Below are 18,671 nucleotides of genomic sequence, written 5' to 3' on the forward strand. Positions count from 1 at the left end.
TTTTACTCTGTACAAAGGACAGTAACGTGCGTTACAATGCATTTTAACCCGAAATTAAATGGTGTTTTGTTTTTATACTATCGCCAATAACACCGCAAGATCAGCAGAGGAGAGAAATTCCGCACAAATTTCTTCCTGTAGGGCTGAAGCAGGCTCGATGTCGGACAGTTCATTATTTTCAGTTTGTTAGAGACAAAGATATGAGGAGCATAGTAGTTAAATGCACTTTATGTGCGAAACCAAAAGATCGACGTCTATAACATTAACTACTCAGGGTGTTACAGACGTTGCTTTTGGTTCCTAGCCGTTCCCTGGATATATACACTCCTGATGAAAATTTTAAGACCAGTTGAAAAATTGCAAGAATTTACACTTTGCACTGTTGGATCTTAAGAAGGTTCTAAGTAGTGCTTCAAAATGGAAAAAGAAGAAATGGGAGTGAGACAAGAAAAAAAATTGAGTAAGCAATTTATTGCAAACAACCATTAAACTGAAATAGGCTTCTCATCAGCTGATCAAAAGTTTGAGGCCACAGCCTTTTAAAGCCCAAATCTTCGCAAAAATGTGGATTCAGTGTCATTTTCTGTCAGGTACCCACACTGTCATGACCTCCTGATGGCAAAGGCAAAAAAGCTTTCTCTCTTTGAACGCGGTCGGATTGTTGAGCTGCATCAGCAAGGCCTCTCGCAGCGTGCCATTGCTGAGGTTGGACGCAGTAAGACAGTCATTTTAAACTTCTTAAAAGATCCTGAGGGTTATGGGGAAAAAAAAGTCAAGTGGTAGACCCAAAAAAATTTCACCGGCCCTGAGCTGGAGGATCCAATTGGCTGTCCGTCAAGACACTAAGCTTGTCACTGGTGCCAACTGCAGTCCCATAACCATTAGACGGCATCTGTGAGAGAAGGGTTTTAAGAACAAAAAACGTCTTCAAAGACCTCGTCTCCTTCAACAGCACAAATTTGCCCATTTGGAGTTTGCACGAGAGCACCAAACATGGGACATTGGAAGGTGGAAGAAAGTTTTATTCTCTGATGAGAAAAAATTTAACCTTGACGGTCCTGATGGCTTCCAACGTTAAGGGCATGACAAGGAGATCCCACCTGAGATGTTTTCTACACGGCACAGTGGAGGGGGCGCCATCATGATCTGGGGGCTTTTTCCTTCAATTAGTTCACAATGCCCGCCTGACAAAGGACTTCTTCCAGAGAAATAACATCACTCTTTTGAACCATCCTGCGTGTTCCCCTGATCTAAATCTAATTGAGAACATTTGGGGTTGGATGGCAAGGGAAGTTTACAAAAATGGACACCAATTCCAGACAGTGGATTTCAGTTTAATGGTTGTTTGCAATAAATTGCATACTCAAATTTTTTTCTTGTCTCACTCCCATTTCTTCTTTTTGCATTTTGAAGCACTACTTAGACTACTTACTACTACTTAGAACCTTCTTAAGATCCAACAGTGCAAAATGTAAATTCTTGCAGTTTTTCAAGTGGTCTTAAAATTTTGATCAGGAGTGTACGTTCGTGTGTGAATGTGTGAATGCTTATAGTACTTTGTAGAAGACGCTTAATAAAGTTCATTCCATTAATTTGTATTGGTTCTCGGGACAGAGCTGCCTCCTCCAATATGGCGGCGACGTTGACGTACGGTCCAGTGCTCAATGAGGCGTCTATGTATATATGTCTATGATTCTGTCCACTATGTGTGTGTGGCTCTACACAAAGTGACAGATAGCTAAACAGACGTGCCAGGCACTGAAAGGTTAATGATGACTCAGACGTGGAAGTTAAATTGAAGGCTGTTTACTTGTAAATCTTTGTGAAGTAGCTTTCTTACAATGCCAGACTCTTTTTGTGAAACTGAAAATAAATACAGAAAAAAATGTCTTAATGTACAAAAAAAAACAGTATAATAATGTTAATAGTTGCTAAATACAACAAACTAGACAGATAGCTGCACTACATGTGACAAAAAAGCAATCTTACTATTAGGGTTTTTAAATCTTCACAAAAATGACAAACTATTCATCAATTCTCGTCTATAAAGATGTAACACATAATATAAACTTATGAACAAAGCTTCTCTGAGGCTCAACATGGACAGATGCGACGGATTAAACAAGGACTGCTCTGTAGCATATTGACATGCAGATAACAAATCCAAAATGGCTGGTCTGAACTATGACCCTAACCATGTGATCTTTAATGGCCAACAGAAAGCAAGGACTTTAAAATAAAATGACCAGTAGGAGGCACGAGAATCATTTTCACCTACAGGTGTAACATTATACTGGTCAAAAAGTCCGCTAGTGAATAAATTCATTTAATTTAAATACAGAGACGCTAACGGTGAGCTCCAATATCAGGACCAGCTTACAGTTTGCAGCAACGGTATAACGCGAAAATTATACAGGAAGTAGATTAAAGAAGAAAAGTAAAAAACATTACACAATTAGTCAAAGTGTTTTAATTATAGGTAGGTTTTAATTAAAAAAAATTTAAAACAAAAAATTTAAACTATAAGATATAAAGTCAAATTTCAGACTCAACGTTAATCATGACAATCTTTTCTCATTATTATCTATCATTGACATGAATTCATTCCGTTGAGCAAGCCCCCAAACAACCCAGACGTATTAACATCCTGTACTGTTGTAGCACATTACTGCAGCTTTTTGTTGACTCTGATTGGAATTCATGAAACATTCAAAGATAGTTTTTCTTTGTAATCTAATGACTTGTTGTCATGTTGTTGTTTATTATATCTTCCTGTTGTCATGAAGTGTCAGCGTCAAATACAATGAACTGTACTTTGTTGATGTTGATGTTGTTCTCAATTAAAAAGAAAACTGTGTACAGTAAATTACCATAAATGTCAATTCATCAAATTTGACACAAAAATAAAACATAGAATTGTCTGACTATTATTTTATGTGTCCAGCCATGTCATAACCATGAGGACATGTTCCATCTGAAGGAGGCATAATTCTGTCAATCAGCACATGACGCCTGTTGATGCTAAAGCTTTTATTGAAGACACAGAGTCTGATAAATGAGCTGTGTGACTGAAAGGCTGCAGTGCAATGCAGTGTCTGACGTTTTACTTTAACAGTCTGCACTAAAGGGAAGCTAGTAGTAAGAAAACAGGATCAACACCAGCGTCATTTTCTAACGTGACCAATGAATGACAACAACGGCTGCAGGAAGAAGAGCAGAGACGCTGCAGTTATGGGCCCAATAACGCCAGGAACTTCTTCCTCCCGGCGGGAGTCAAGTTCAGGTCTCCTCCCACCACCATGAAGCCCTGCACACAGGTAAACACAGTAGTCTGTCTGAAACTACATGGACCATGCATGTAGTAATAGATACCACTTAGAGTCCACTAAGAGCTAGTGGGCTGGTAGTAACATGTAGTAACGTGTAGTAACTGTAAACAGACTCACTTTGTGATATTTGATATTTCCTTCTATGAAGCTCAGTCCTTCAGGAAGAGGTATCGGCAAACCTTTATCAAACCAGGTTACACACACACACACATTATAATCCAGTTTAATCTCTAACATATCAACCATGCCAGTTAACTGTCTTTGTTAATGCTTACTCTTTTCATAGACTTTAGCACCCAATTGAAGGACCTTGTTCACAGCCCACTTCTACAGAAACACATCACACACACTGTTACTGTCATCAGCATTATTACTGAGAAATGTGTTAGATTAATTACTGAACTGTTGTCTTACCACAAGTTTTGATCTATCTTGGGTTTCACACCTGTAAAGGTTTTAGAGCATGTTAATACAGATGGTTGTGTTGTATACTGAGTGACACACATACTGTAGTGTAGAGCAGAGTGTGTGATGGGTGTCTTTGTTTTTACTTGGGGTTTTCAGGGTCGAGAACCAGATTGATTCCTTCGATTCTGACGTTCAGGTCAACCTTACAACTCTGAAGGACACAGAGACTTAAATCAGAATCAGATCAGCTCAGTGTGGTTCTCTGTGTTTACAGCTGTCTGGTTGACTGTACCGTAGCATTAAATGACATTTTTACAGTATACTGTACTCTGTGTGAGATGGTGTGATTACCACAGATAGAACATTCTTAGGTTGTTTTTCAGGATGTATTGTAACTTTCACATCAGCAGAGAATCCTTTCTCAGTGATTGTGATGATTGGAGCCCCAGACAGCTTCACATTAAATGGAGGCTTCAGTAGGAACAGAAACACAGAGTCAGATGAAGACAGCTTCTGATTATTTCAGTGTGTTGTGATTAAAATCCAGAAACACTCAGACATTAAATGAACCTCTCCATTCTCTAATGTCTATTGTGCTGAAACAAACCAAAACAACTGAAGCTTGTTTGACTCGTACCTTTGGCAATCCAGCAAACGTCTCAACACCAAAGGGGAGTTTCTGTGTAGGAGAACAGAGGAGGTGATGAGAGGAGCAGCAGTACATTATTATTTTTTTTTTCATATTAATCACAGTTATTTGACAAAAACACAAAAGTTAAATTTAATCTCAACCCTAAAGTGTCTGGTGCATTCTTTCCTTCATGTTGGTGTAGGTCTTCTGTCTTCTTTCACCAATAGCGTAGCACCCTGAGTTTATATACTTTGGTTCATAGGTTGATTGTTATGGTCTGAGTTTTTGTCTTATGTTCATATAGTTTGTGGCTGTGTTTAGACTTTCCTTTTTCTCTCCAGCAGTGCAGGTGGTGGCCTGGGGGCGTGGCTGACCCACTGTTCCTGAGGAGCACAGCAGAGCACACCTGAGTTCTATCCATCACCACTCCATAAAAACCTGGTTCACCCTCCACACCAGCGTCAGATGATTCAGTGTCCTCACTGTCAGCCAGCCTCCAGTCACCACCGCCTGCAGTGCTCCGCTACCCAAAGTGTTTTTTTGAGTTGTTGTTATTGCCTAGAGAAGATGCTGAAATAAACCTTTGTTAAACCGGCTACAAGTCTCTCTGCATTTTGGGTCCACCCTGCACTCAAGTCGTCACATTCATTTGGTAATTCAGTCAGAGTCCTCTTTTAAGTTACTCTTAGAAACCATCACTAAAACTAACACAAACAACAAAATACGTCCCACAATACAATCAATTATTTACAAAACTTAGTAACAATGCAACGCAAAATGTTCCTGACCCTGGTCTCTATGGACCCTGGTCTCTATGGACAGTGGTCTTTATGGACCCTGGTCTCTATGATTCTGGTCTCTATGGACCCTGGCCTCTTTGACCCTGGTCTCTATGACCCTGGTCTCTATGATTCTGGTCTCTATGGACCCTGGCCTCTTTGACCCTGGTCTCTATGACCCTGGTCTCTATGATTCTGGTCTCTATGGACCCTGGCCTCTTTGACCCTGGTCTCCATGGACCCTGGCCTCTTTGACCCTGGTCTCTGTGGACCCTGGTCTCTATGGACCCTGGTCTCTATGGATAGGTCAGACTTCAGTGTCAGTAACATTGTGTCTGATTAATTAGTGATAAACTAAAATGTCTTCTAGATCAGATAGTAGAAAACACCCTGATAGCAATGATATCATTCTGAACTCATTCAGCAACCCCTTGACTAGAACTGGACTAAGAGTTTAGAGAAATACCACAAAGGTTCTAGTGAAAATAGAACCAGGCCCACTCTCCATCTGGATATGTGGAGAACCAAAGAACCCAAAGTGTTCCACGTTTGGTTCTTACCTCTTGAAAGGGAATCTGGCTACAAAATCCTACTGATTCCACTACAGGAGGCAACGTACACACAATTCAACCTTTGGACATTTTATTTAGTCTGGACATCATCAGTCGGGTTAAATATTTGTATGGATTCTATAACGTACACAATACATCTGTGATCATTATAGAATCCATACAACTATTTAACCTGGTACATTGAGGGAACACTTTATTCAGGTGTGTCCTCAGTGTGTTTTTTTCCAACTGTTCTTACCTCAACATGAATCATCTTTCCTGAATTGTACAGCGCCAAGGCAGCACTGTTGAAGAAAAACTCAGAGATACCAACATAAACTGCCCGGTTTGTTTCTGTAAAAGCTGGTTCTGCACCAGCTGTAAAGGAATAGGTGGCAACAGTCTTCCCTGGGAAGAACACCAAGCCCTGAAACACACACATATACAAGTTATATATCACAGCGGAGTTCAGCTTCACCTGTCTGACGCTTCACTGAGACTAACATGAATTCTCCTGTTATCATGAAGCTGGTAGTCAGCGGCCTCTGGCACATTGATAATAACAAGATGTGTTGTTAGCACCATTAATGAAATACTTAACATGATATAAGATGAAACGATAATAGTTGCAGCACAGGTCAGAAATAACTCCTAAATGTAAAAGTAGAGCTTAAGCATTTAACATCTCTATGAGAAAACTGAATGTCAGTTCTGGTAAACAAAGATAGAATCTTTCTTTTTATAAGTGAAAACTAAACACATGAAACCAGTTTAGCCTCCCTCCACTGGCTTCCAGATAGATCTTGTTTTGGTTCATCTCTGACAGGGGCGTTGGAAACATGTAAGACCTGATCTATAGTTGGACTCCTTCTGAGCTCATCCTTCTATAATTACATCTAAACCATCTAGTTAAAACAAAGAGCCCATCCATTAACTGCACACTGCAGTCAAGTATTGTCTTTGAAGTATTTAATTATTATTAAATATTTAATATTTAATTTAATTATTCTTTGTAGAAACCATATTCAACAAGTATCTGATAATAAATCAGTGGCATGGTCAGAAGAGTGTGAATTCCTGATTGGCATTATCAGATGTCATACTGACCCTGTGGAGATTGCAGTCATAAAGAATTAGCATAGTCCTCCATTTTACTCAGAGGTCTCAATCCAGTACCTCTTTTACATACATAAATATATGGAGTAGTGTGATTAAGTGTCAATAGTGCCAAAAGATAGAAGGGGGTAATGTAGATATAATTTCATTTCATTTCATTTCATTTATTTTAGTGTGTGCTCTCCTCAGATGAGTTTAGGTTAAATTTTTCCAAATATTTTTCAACGTGAAAGTTGTTGCTAATCAGTCATGTGACCATTTAAACATGTTTTAGAGTTGATCATAGAACTGAAACAGTACAATAGACCAGTCTCTGGTTCCTCTACAGGTGTTTCGGGGTTCTTTCTAGCATGGGCTCATGTTGAGTTGAGTGTCAGATGATTGTAGATGTTAGTTTCTCACTTTAAAAGGCACAGCAAGGCTGCGTGACTTCACTTCAGGGTTCTTGCTCAGAGAGTAGTCGATGTGTATGTTGAGGTTGCGGTCTCTGATGAGGTCACCCAGATTTATTTCCATAGTCATCTTCCTCATCATTGTGTTTATAGAAGGGACAACTTTACGCCGAACAACAAAACAGAGCTGCAGACAGAAAGACAACGAGACAGTTAGTCCTGTCCTAAAGGAACAGATGACAGGTACTGATCTCTTCTTCTTTTTAGTTTGAGGTTGTCTGCTTTCTGCTCCCTACTCCCTAAAACCAGAACTTTTGTAGGTCTTTGTTTTGTTGCTGAATTTAAACCTGTGACTTTTATCCAAATTAAAGTGGAACAAACCATTTTGTTTAAGATGAACTTGACAGCTCCTTGAATCCAGCCCAAAACTGCCCTGAAAAACAAAGAGAGAAAAATGTTCCAGCTGAAGGTTCAGACAAATTAGAAACCAGTTATTTAACTTATTTAGTTATTCAGCCATGATGGTATGTTAATTATTTACATCATCATTTTCAGTATCTTCAGTTATATATAAAGGAGAGGAAACATCCAGACACAGGACCTGAGATATCAGCATCAACACCAGTGGAACCAAAACAGAGAAGGAATTAAACTGACCAAACAACTCATCTGGTCTTTCTTACCCCAGTACGTTGGTGCCCTGTATCTGCAGTCCTTCAATTTTGATGTCACAGTCTTTCTTCTCGACCTCAACATTAAGGTGTCCTTCTTGGTTTCGGCTCAGCTTCACTATAAGGTTCATCTTCACATGTGTTACGCTGAACTTCACATCTGATCTGCAACACATGAGTTTAAAAAGCTTCATCTCAGCAATGAAACTTTACATGAGGACAATCCTGAGAAAAAGTTTTCTGTTCTCTCTGAATTATTACCCCAATGACATGCTGCATACTGCTGTTGTTTAGGCCAGGTTCTAGGTTCCAGGTTCTATGGTTAGCTGCTGAGCGGGCCATACAAGCCAGCAGCGTTTGGTTAGCTTATGTTTCACAATGTTTGAATTATCCTCTGCTGCTCTGTGGGCTTACAAGCCAGCAGCATTTACTTAGTTTATTTACTTTTGTAGGTCTTTGTAAACATTTACTTTTTCATAGGCTGGAAGGGAGGAAAGGCTAGACCAACAGGCATCAGGCATAACACGGGACAGCTAAGAGTAGGAGGAGCCTGGGAGATGAGGGCGGATTTAAATGGACAACTAGTTATTCCAGCCGAGATAGCTAGCACCTGGCTATGGCCAGGGGCCTCATGTACGAAGACTTGCGTGGATTTCCTTCTAAAACGACCCGACTCCTCTCTGTCCACGCCCCTTTTAAATATGCAACTCCCTATCCACGCCCCTTTTAAATATGCAAATCACTGTCCACGCCCCTATTAAATATGCAACTCCCTGTCCACGCCCCTTTTAAATATGCAAATTATATTTAAATTGACCCTGCACCTGAGATTCCCCTCTCTGCGCGATCAGAAAATGAAAACATAAGAATGAGTAAGTGTATGTAATGATAACTCTGTCCCACACTGCTGGCATGGCTCTGCTCAGGGTCGACTGACTCAGTCCCGATCGGTCGGCCAGCTCCCTCTGGAATGCCCAGGTTGCGAGGAACCCCAGTGTGGTCAGTACCTGTCCGGACACAGGCAACGCATTGCTCCTCGCTGTGTCGCGCTCCAATGCCGGCTGCAGCTCTGCGCACAGTTCCAGAAGGATTGCCCTCGGGAACCTAAAGCGGCTGATGAGCCAGTTGTCATTATTTGCCAGTAAATCATCTCTGTCTCTGAATACACGCTCTCTTCTTATTGCACCATTTGCGATATCTTCTAATAACGCTAAAGCTGCCATTGTTGTTAACGATATTTTCTGCACCACTTTGCGCGTGCTTTTATATCCACTCATATAATTACAGACACCTGGGTGTGTTAATTGTTCATCAGTGTTAATTTTTCGTGTGTCTCTGATGTGCACATCACAATAGTTTTCAGAGTTTTATGATGACAGTTTCCCGGCATCACCTCTAAGTGTCGCCAAAGGATCGACATCTGTAGAATCCAACGTACGCCAGCCACGTCGTTGGCGTAGGCACGTACAAAGTTCCCGGACATTTCACTCTTGATACATCTGAACTTTTCCGTGAGCGAGTACATACGTTATGTTTTTGTACACACGCAACCTTCGTACATGAGGCCCCAGATCTGCTGTTGTGGTCTGAGCCAGAGAAAGTAGTCTATTTCATAGAACTCACTGTCCTGTGGGAAGATAGAGTTGAGGAGGCTAACGAGCGTAAGAGAGCTTATGTCCGCCCGGTAGAAGCGGGCTGCCGTGGATTTGTGGCATAGTCAGCGATTGCTCTTCTGAGCGAGCTGGGCATACGGGGGAAAAGCCAAAGGACTGCAGTATGTAACATGTCCCAGGCAACAGAGAGAGCGAGCGAGTGGCTATGGGTACGTAGGAAGCATGCTAGCTGGGGAACTAGCTAAAGGTAAGGGTGGCTGCGTGACTTTAATATGTTTGCAAATCATGATAGATGCGGTCGATTTGTTTGATGGTTCAGTCCGCATCAACGGGGCAAACCATGGTAGATTTGTTTGTTTGTTACGTGATTTGTTTGTTTGGTTCGTGGTTCAGTCCGCATCAACAGGGCAAACCACGGTAGATTTGTTTGTTTGGCTCGTGGTTCATAAAAGGACTCGGCTAATGATTGAAATATTAGTTGTTGCTAGACATTGAATGGTGAGGAAAACGGGGTTGTGTAGTGGCAGTGTGGAGGGGGGTGACTCCAGGACGCTGGAAGTCACTGTTAAGCCTTCTCGAGGTGTCGTGGGCCTAACTTAACAAAACATGGGTGAAGGGAGGTGCCCACTTGAAAACCCCAATGACATGCTGCATACTGCTGTTGTTTAGGCCAGGTTCCTGATGTCTTCGTGTTGCTTGGTAGCTATGGTTAGCTGCTGAGCGGGCCATATAAGCCAGCAGCGTTTGGTTAGCGTATGTTTCACAATGTTTGAATTATCCTCTGCTGCTCTGTGGGCCTACAAGCCAGCAGCATTTACTTAGTTTATTTAGATTGTAGGTTAATTGTCATATCACATGACCATAGGTTTGGTAGGGTTTCTTAGTTGGACAGGGCCTTTAAATGTGTTTTGCCTGGGATCTTGGCACAAGGGATTGTAACATCTAATCCTGTGTATTATTGAATGTTAATCTATTTAAACTTATCTTTTCATTTGCTGTATGTTCATTGTTTTTTTTTTCAAAGAATCTGCACCAACTTAAAATACTTCATTCACAGTGTTTCATCTGATAGAAAGTAGAGAATCTCTTCCCTCTTTCTGTTCTTGTCTCATATCTCATCATAAACTGATGTGAAAGGAGATGATGTCAGCTTTATCTGAACTGGATGGAATTAATGCTAGCTCACTAGTTTATTCAGCCTTGTTTAATTCAGTAGATGATGTCTGAATGAATGGCTCCAAACTATAAGCAGTCCTCTACTAACCTTCACATGAACAGTAACAATAAGAACCTCCTCTCCTCAGACATGGGTCTGAACTACTACAGTGTCCAGTTTCTATTATTGTTCTGTTATTACTAAACATTACATGGTTCTAATTAAACCAGACATTTTACTCTTTATACTTTGAACTCTGTTTTTCTTATTGTCATTCTTTAGTTTTATATTCAGGTTTCTTGTTGGTGGTAGTTGCTTTCACAAGCCACAGCTGTGAGTCTGATATATAATGACGACAGAGAGTTCCTCTATGTCCACAGTATTAAACACCTGTAGTGATTAGGTGAGTGGATCTGCAGCTCAAAGTTCAGAATTCAGTTTCTGACACATCACATTGAATCTGATAAATAGTGTAGGAGCATTTGTGGCTTTAAGTTTTATACATACCTGAGACCTATGGCAGATGCTTTTACTGTCCCAGAGAAGGACAGGGCGTTGATTGCAAACTGGACACCAGTATTCTTCACAAAAGTAACAGTCACATCATGTGGATTCACTTTAAGACTCGTTAATGTGACCCTGAGAGGAGAGAAAGAGAACAATGAGCAAAGAGGAGAGGAAGCAGTAGACACAGATATGATCAGATATGATCCATGAACAATGTCACTAGTTTTCTTTTTATTTGTATAAATGTAGATTAAACATGGAAGTGAACTGATCAAAACACTGGAAGTGAAAGGTTCTTAGAGATATCATGACATTAGGAACCAGAGGAAATCTATGACTGCTGGACAAATGTCCACACATCTATACTGTAATTTATTGCTGTGCATGTTGTTCAGTTTAAAGACCTTTAGAGACCTCAGTGATCAGATTACAAATATCCAGCTCTTAGTGTGTTTCTTTACATCAGGCCACCACCAACCTAAACCTACATTTCTACCTCTGAGCATCAGTCAAGAGGATTGAGACTCACTCTCTTAATCTACTGTATCACACTTTCCTGTCCCTGCTAGAGGCCAAGCCACATGTACATGGATGCATGTTGCTATGGTACACATGCCGTCACAGTTTCTGTCACAGAGTTAGAAAACAATAAAACAAATAAAATCAATCGTCCTCTGAGGAGAGTTCTGGCTAAACTGTCCTCTATGCTGGACAATGAGTCCCACCCCCTGCATGGAGACCTGACAGGACTGAGGAGCAGCTTCAGTGACAGACTGCTTCACCCTCCATGTGTGAAGATACAGAAGGTCTTTCCTTCCTGCTGCTGTTTGGCTCCACAACGAGCACTCCTAATATGTGCAATATATCTATTATTTATTATATCTGTGTCACTTCTGCATGCTGTTGCAAACTGCAATTTCCCCATTGTGGGACGAATAAAGGTTTTTCTTATTCTTATTATTAAACATTAGACATAGTAAAGAGAAGAATTAATTTACTTTTCAGCTTCATAGAACCACCCTGATGTGCCACCGAGGTCTCTGTTAAGCAACGTGTCCAAACATGCCAGCCCCAGATCCTTCACTGCAAAAACACAAGTATTAAAAGAAAGAACCTCAACTGATTAATGTGAAATTAAAAGTCATGTTTAGGCATTATCAGTGGTGGTAATTATCAAGTAGTATATTATTTTGTACATTGAAACAGTTGTTGTTTTTTCTTGATCAGTTATTTTTTTCCTACTACGTCTAATCTCATCATTACCTTTTTTATTTTATTTTAATGCACTATGTTACTGATCAAACTGATCATTTCTTCAGTAAAAGTATTTTAAAGTAATAATAATTCTGAAACAGATATGTTTCACTTCATCATACAAATAAAACAGATAATTATTCTCATATCTGTTCCTCTCTGGTGAATGTGGGCTCGTCCTCTCATTCTTCATCTCTTTTCTCTTTTCTGTCAAATCAAAGGTTCTACGTCATTCCTGCCTGCTCGTGTTTCAAATTCACTTTAAATTTGAGCAGCCCTCCTCATGTTTTCATGTAATAGACATTCATTCTGCACCTACCAGATCTTTCTTTACTGGAACAATCATTAAATAAACTATGATTTTGTGTTTTACAGTGTGCAGCTCTTACAAACATCCACCCCTCTGTCTGTGACCTGTATCTTGACGCCGGTAGGATCGACAGCAGCTGTGTTGGAGATAAACAGGGCGAGCAGGAAGGAGAGGGTGAACACACAGGACGTCATCCTGAGAAGAAAACCTGAAATACAAGAAGAAGAAGGTGAAGACAGTCAATGGGCTGACATGTTTAACACTGTTCACCAAGGACTGGGTTCTTCTACTCGTCGACTGATTGAGCTTCTCTACATAAGACACATGCATTGATTAGACCAGACTCTACTGTCAATGTTAGAACAGAATCAGATGTTACTGGTATGAATGTCTATTAGAACTATTGATGAAGTCTGTCTCTGGTCACCTGTCCAGCTTTAAAGTACCTGATATTAACATGAGATCAACTGTGCAGTCTGCTTTCTAGACCTGTCGATGCTTTATTAAGAGGTAGGACTGACAATAAAACGAATGAGTCTCCAATGTCTCCAAAACACAGAGTACTGTTAACAGTGTCACATTTAGAAAAGAAAAGATCTCACCTCTTCCAGTGGAACTGTTTGACCTTTTTCTTTGACTTCAAACTTGTAAATATGACGACTGATCCCACTAAATCAAATGATCATTGAACATTATATTAACCTCGTATTAGTCTTTGATATACAGTTATTCTACATTAAAGTAACTTACATTTTCATGAGGTCTGTAGAAAAGCCAGCTTCCTCAGAAGGGAGGTTACACTGGAGGTGTTTATAAACTGACTAAAAAATGAGGAACTCACAGAGAAACCAATGAGAGAGAGAGAATGAGATATTATGGACTTGTCATCAGAAATGTGTTTCACCATGGACCACCCTTTTTTCTCACCTTGAAGCTGCTGTAGACATTCATGTTTTTAATAAAAACATTTAATAAAAACATGCTTCAGAGCCAGAAGGTTCTGGGTTCTAATCCAGGCCGACTGGTTCCTTTCTGTGTGTAGTCTGCATGTTCTCCCTGTGTCTGCGTGGGTTCTCTCCAGGTTCTCCAGCTTCCTCCCACCGTCCAAAGACATGCTTGGTGATTCTAAATTGGCCGTAGGTGTGAGTGTCTCTCTGTTTTAGCCCTGTGATAGACTGGAGACCTGTCCAGGGTGGACCCCCCCCTCTAGACCAATGACAGCTGGGATAGGCTCTGTGTTAATTTCAAGTGACTTGCCAACAGAGTCCAAACCTCCAGTCAGAAAACACATACGGAGCGACAGACACACCCAACAATGAAAAGGAGGTGGAAAACCGAATCACAGGAAATTACAGGTCATCCAAGCCTTTATGCCTTAAAGACATAAAGGCTTGGATGACCTGTAATTTCCTACTCTTAAACTCAGACAAAACAGAAGTTATTGTATTCGGTCCTAAGCATCTCAGAGATTCATTATCTAATCATGTGGTTTCTTTGGATGGCATTACCTTGGCCTCCAGTACTACTGTGAAAAACCTTGGTGTTATATTTGATGAGGATATGTCCTTTAAATGTCACATAAAGCAAGTGACCAGGACTGCCTTCTTTCACCTGCGTAATATCGTCAAAATTAGGAACATCCTGTCTCAGAGTGATGCTGAAAAACTAGTTCATGCATTTGTGTCGTCCAGACTGGATTACTGTAATTCATTACTGTCTGGCTGTCCAAATAGCTCTTTAAAAAGCCTCCAGTTGATTCAAAATGCCGCAGCAAGAGCATTGACAGGAATTAACAAGAGAGATCATATTACTCCAGTTTTAGCTTCTCTTCACTGGCTCCCTTTAAAGTCTAGAATAGAATTTAAAATCCTCCTCCTTACATACAAGGCCCTTGAAGGCCTAGCTCCACCGTATCTTAAAGACCTTATTGTACCATATCATCCCAGCAGATCACTTCGGTCTGAAAGTGCAGGCCTACTTGTGGTTCCTAGAATTTCAAAAAGTAGAATGGGAGGTAGAGCTTTCAGCTATCAGGCTCCTCTCCTGTGGAACCAGCTCCCAGTTTGGGTTCGGGAGGCAGACACTCTCTCTATTTTTAAGGTCAGGCTTAAGACTTTCCTTTTTGATCAGGCTTATAGTTAGGGCTGGACTAAACCATCCCTTAGTTATGCTGCTATAGGCCTAGGCTGCTGGGGGACGATGCACCAAACACATGTCCTCCTTCTTTCTTCTCTCTCCTCTCTCGCATCCTCCACTTTCTTTTCTCTGGCACAGAGCTCTTGCCCTCTAATTTCCTATCTACTACTAGTCATACAATTCTGTGCTATTACTATGTAGAATGTTTACTGCTGTGTGTGTCCCACCCCCCTTCCCCCCCCCTTCCCCCCTCTTCCCCCCTCTTCTTGTGAGTATCTCTGGCCTGGAGTTGTGTGTTTCCCGTGGAGCTCTATACTACATCTGTTGTCGTGGTCTCATCAGCCTGCCTAGTCTTCATGGAATCCTGCAGTTATCCACTCCTACCTGAATGAACAATTCTCCAACCTGCCTATGATTCCTCTTACATTTTCAAACTGTCATGTAACATCATCAGTTTGTATCATCAGATTCCACATGTACACTTTAGTCAGATATGTGTATCTATGACAGATGTATGTTTATCTTGCTGTTCTCTTCTCTTCTCTCTTTGCTGTTCTCTTCTCTCTTTCTTCTGTCTGTACCCGGCTGGCCTTAGGCAGATGGGTCCCTCCATATGAGCTGGGTTCTGCTCGAGGTTTCTTCCTGTTAAAAGGGAGTTTTTCCTTGCCACCGTTGCCTTCAGGCTTGCTCTGGGGGTTTCAGGACGGGTTTTTGTAAAGCGTCTTGAGACGATTTGTATTGTTATTGACGCTATATAAATAAAATTGAATTGAATTGAATTGAATCCTGACAGGTGCAGAGCAGTGTGAAAGGTTCCCACTCCTGTGACTGATTCACTGTGATGAAGACCCTCAGCCCTGTGTCATGCTGAGGTGCTCTCTAACCATGTTATTCAGGGTTGTGGTGCAGTCTCTGTCTGTCAGTACTTCCATCAATTCTCCATGTGTACTACTTTTGGTATCAAACACAACTTCATCATTACTTTTCTTATTCCACATTGCTTTACATGTCTGATCTAAGTTGTTGTCATGTTTCTTCTCTATATCAAAGGAGCAGGGGATGGTCACACAGGATCCTTTCAGAGCCTCTACAGTCTGCAGCATATTGACTCTCCACTGTTCACACTGGACACCTGAAACACAGAAACATATTTAAAGAGTACTTGAAAGTATCAGGGCTGTTTTAACTCTTTACTGACTTCAAAAGATATGATTAGGGTTACCATGTCCAACAAAGGTTCAAAACAGGCGGGGCGGTCTTTGAGGGGAGGGGCCTCTGTGGATCATCCCACAGATACTTGATCAGTTTGGGATCTAGTGAATTTGGAGGCCAGGTCAACACCTTGTGCTGTTCTTCATGTTTTTTTTTTTAGTTGTTCCTAAAGTGTTTTTGTGTGTGTGTCTGTGTCAGGCTGCATCCTGCTGGGGATGGCTGCTGCCATCAAGGAGTGTCATTGCTATGGGGTGGGGGTGTCTGGTCTGGTCTAGGTGGGTGCTACATGTCTAAGTAACATCCACACCAATGAATGCCAGGTCCAGAAGTTTCCCAGCAGAACATGTTTCTAATAGACTCAGCTACAACAGCCTCTAAAACACAGTGGACTGATGGACTGAAGTGTCACATTTAGAAAAAGGAAAATATCTCACATCTTCTAGTGTAACATTTAGCCCAGGGGTCACCAAACTTTTTTCTCTGGGGGCCACATTATCGTTCCTGACTGTGATGGGGGGCCGGGGCCTGGTCAGCTATATAACATAGAATTGTATGACCCAGACCAAAATGACCACCAGCATTGTGTAGTAGAGATTAGTAGCCTGGCACAGCCATCCCCACTACTATATCCACATAACTATATCAACACTTGATTCCTGGCACATATTTGTTTATCTTTACTAGTGTTTTGCAAAAGTAGTAATCGAGTCTTCACACTTTGTTTTAATTTGCAATACCACAGGTATTCCATTTATTTATTTTGTAATAAAGATAAAGATTATAGGTAGGCCTGTTGATATTATTAATAATATTAATAATAATTGTGTGCAGCACTTAAGGTCAAATAAACAGGCCTATAAAATAAATAAAAGAATAAAAAAACAAACATTGAAATTATAATAACATGAGTAATAGAACAACTAGCCAGCTCTTATGCCTATCCAGGTGAGCATGTTCAGTAGACATTATTTAGGACCTAAATAATATTGCTAGCCATTTTGCTGTCCTGAACACTGGCAGTTCTCTGCGCATACGTTGTCTGTCACTACTTGATCTCGAGCAGTACCGCTTGATCTCGAGCAGCCCCACCAGCAGGGGGTGCTGCACCCCAAAAATGTATTTACCCAAAAATAAATACACGAAATAAAGTGAAAAGTGGGGAAAAAAAGAAAATGCTAAAAGTTAAAACTGGAAACACTAATAACTATAAATTGTCGCAGTCTGATCAGCGCCAACCCGGAGAGGAAGGCCACATTTGGAGCTGTGTGATGCAGGCGGTAAGTCACGTTTCTTTTTCAAATGCTGCAACCGCGCAGCACGACGCCTTTACGCAAGGTTCAGCACCACAGTTACACGGACAAATTGTTTACTGTTGCCAAAGTGATCAGCACCATGAACAGTTACACGGACTCTGTGACACATTGTTTGTTCTGGTTCCACTATGTGTATGTAATATATTGTTTTGTGCAAGTTAAGATTTTTGGACGCTTAATTAATGTGGCCGAGGCTCCGGGTTCATTGTCATTACAAACCTAGGACCAATCAGCTCTGAATTATCTTTGAATTAAAAGTTCCTTTCGGTTTTCGATTGAGAACTGATCTCATGTCTTGCGTTTCATGATTTTCTCTTTATTTCTAATAATGAGATTCATATCAGTGTGTATACTACATGTAGGCTACACATGCTTCACTTGTATCATTGTGTATTTTCTGGGTGCTTCGTGAATGAATAACGCTGTTGACTATGTGTCACCGCTGCACGTAACAATATTGCCATGGTGTCCCACACAGCAAAAGGATGTATGGCGGCTTCCGGAACGGACCCGCGAAACGGACCCGTATCGGGGTCCAGATGCACTCAGGAACAGATCCGCTACGAAGGCAGATCGCGGATCCGCCGTGGCTCTGCGCTGCATCCGCGATTAAAGCCTCACCTCCGCCGCGGGTCCGTTTGGGACCCGCAAATTGATACATACCGCGGACCCGCAGCGGACTCATAAAGGCTCATCCGGCCCGGGTCCGTTTTGGACCCGTTTATCTCATTTTCAAAATCCCTTCTGTTCTTGTTGTAGGATAAACTAAACATTTTTATTAATGTATCGAGTTGCAGCGCCGAGCTTTTTTTTTCTCAGCACCCCCTGCTGAGAATATGTTCCCGCGGCTATGATCTCGAGCATGTGATGAAAATATCAATTTTTAACTGAAAAAATCAACAGAATACCAGATGCAGGCATGCTATTATTTTCCAAAAAGCAATTAAAAAAAATAGGCCATGACGACTTTTGGGGATTGCCTCATAGGGCTGGTTCAAGTGGTGGGGGGCAGAGGGGCTGGGGGGCCGGTCAAAGGGGGGTGGCGGGCCGGAGTCGGCCCGCGGGCCGTAGTTTGGTGACCCATGATTTAGCCTTTAGTTTTATAAATATGACCATTAATCCCAGTAAATCAAAGGATCATTGTACATTATATTAACCTTGTGTTAAACCTATATTTACAGCTATGCCACATTAAAGATACAATAACTTACATTGTCATGACGTCAAGTGAGAAGGGAGGTTACACTTTGAAGAAGTGTTTAAGAATTCACTAAAAAATGAGGAACTCTCAGA

General features: G+C 41.1%; 1 protein-coding gene across 1 annotated transcript; it reads right to left on the minus strand.

Moving 5' to 3' along the window:
* Positions 1-2,901: 2,901 nt before the first annotated feature.
* On the minus strand, positions 2,902-18,039 carry LOC311498306 (phospholipid transfer protein-like; the record flags this gene model as incomplete). The annotated part of the gene is made up of 16 exons (XM_084558839.1): positions 2,902-3,307; positions 3,447-3,508; positions 3,605-3,656; positions 3,744-3,774; positions 3,881-3,948; positions 4,089-4,208; positions 4,375-4,416; positions 5,958-6,125; positions 7,217-7,393; positions 7,588-7,639; positions 7,890-8,042; positions 11,154-11,285; positions 12,152-12,236; positions 12,797-12,925; positions 15,860-15,985; positions 18,000-18,039. 16 exons carry the CDS (start codon positions 18,037-18,039, stop codon positions 3,230-3,232), a joined length of 1,515 nt encoding a protein of 504 aa, XP_084414965.1. The 3' UTR covers positions 2,902-3,229.
* Positions 18,040-18,671: the final 632 nt, after the last annotated feature.

Source organism: Chelon labrosus, assembly GCF_963514085.1.
Source record: "Chelon labrosus genome assembly, chromosome: 13".
NCBI lineage: Eukaryota > Metazoa > Chordata > Actinopteri > Mugiliformes > Mugilidae > Chelon > Chelon labrosus.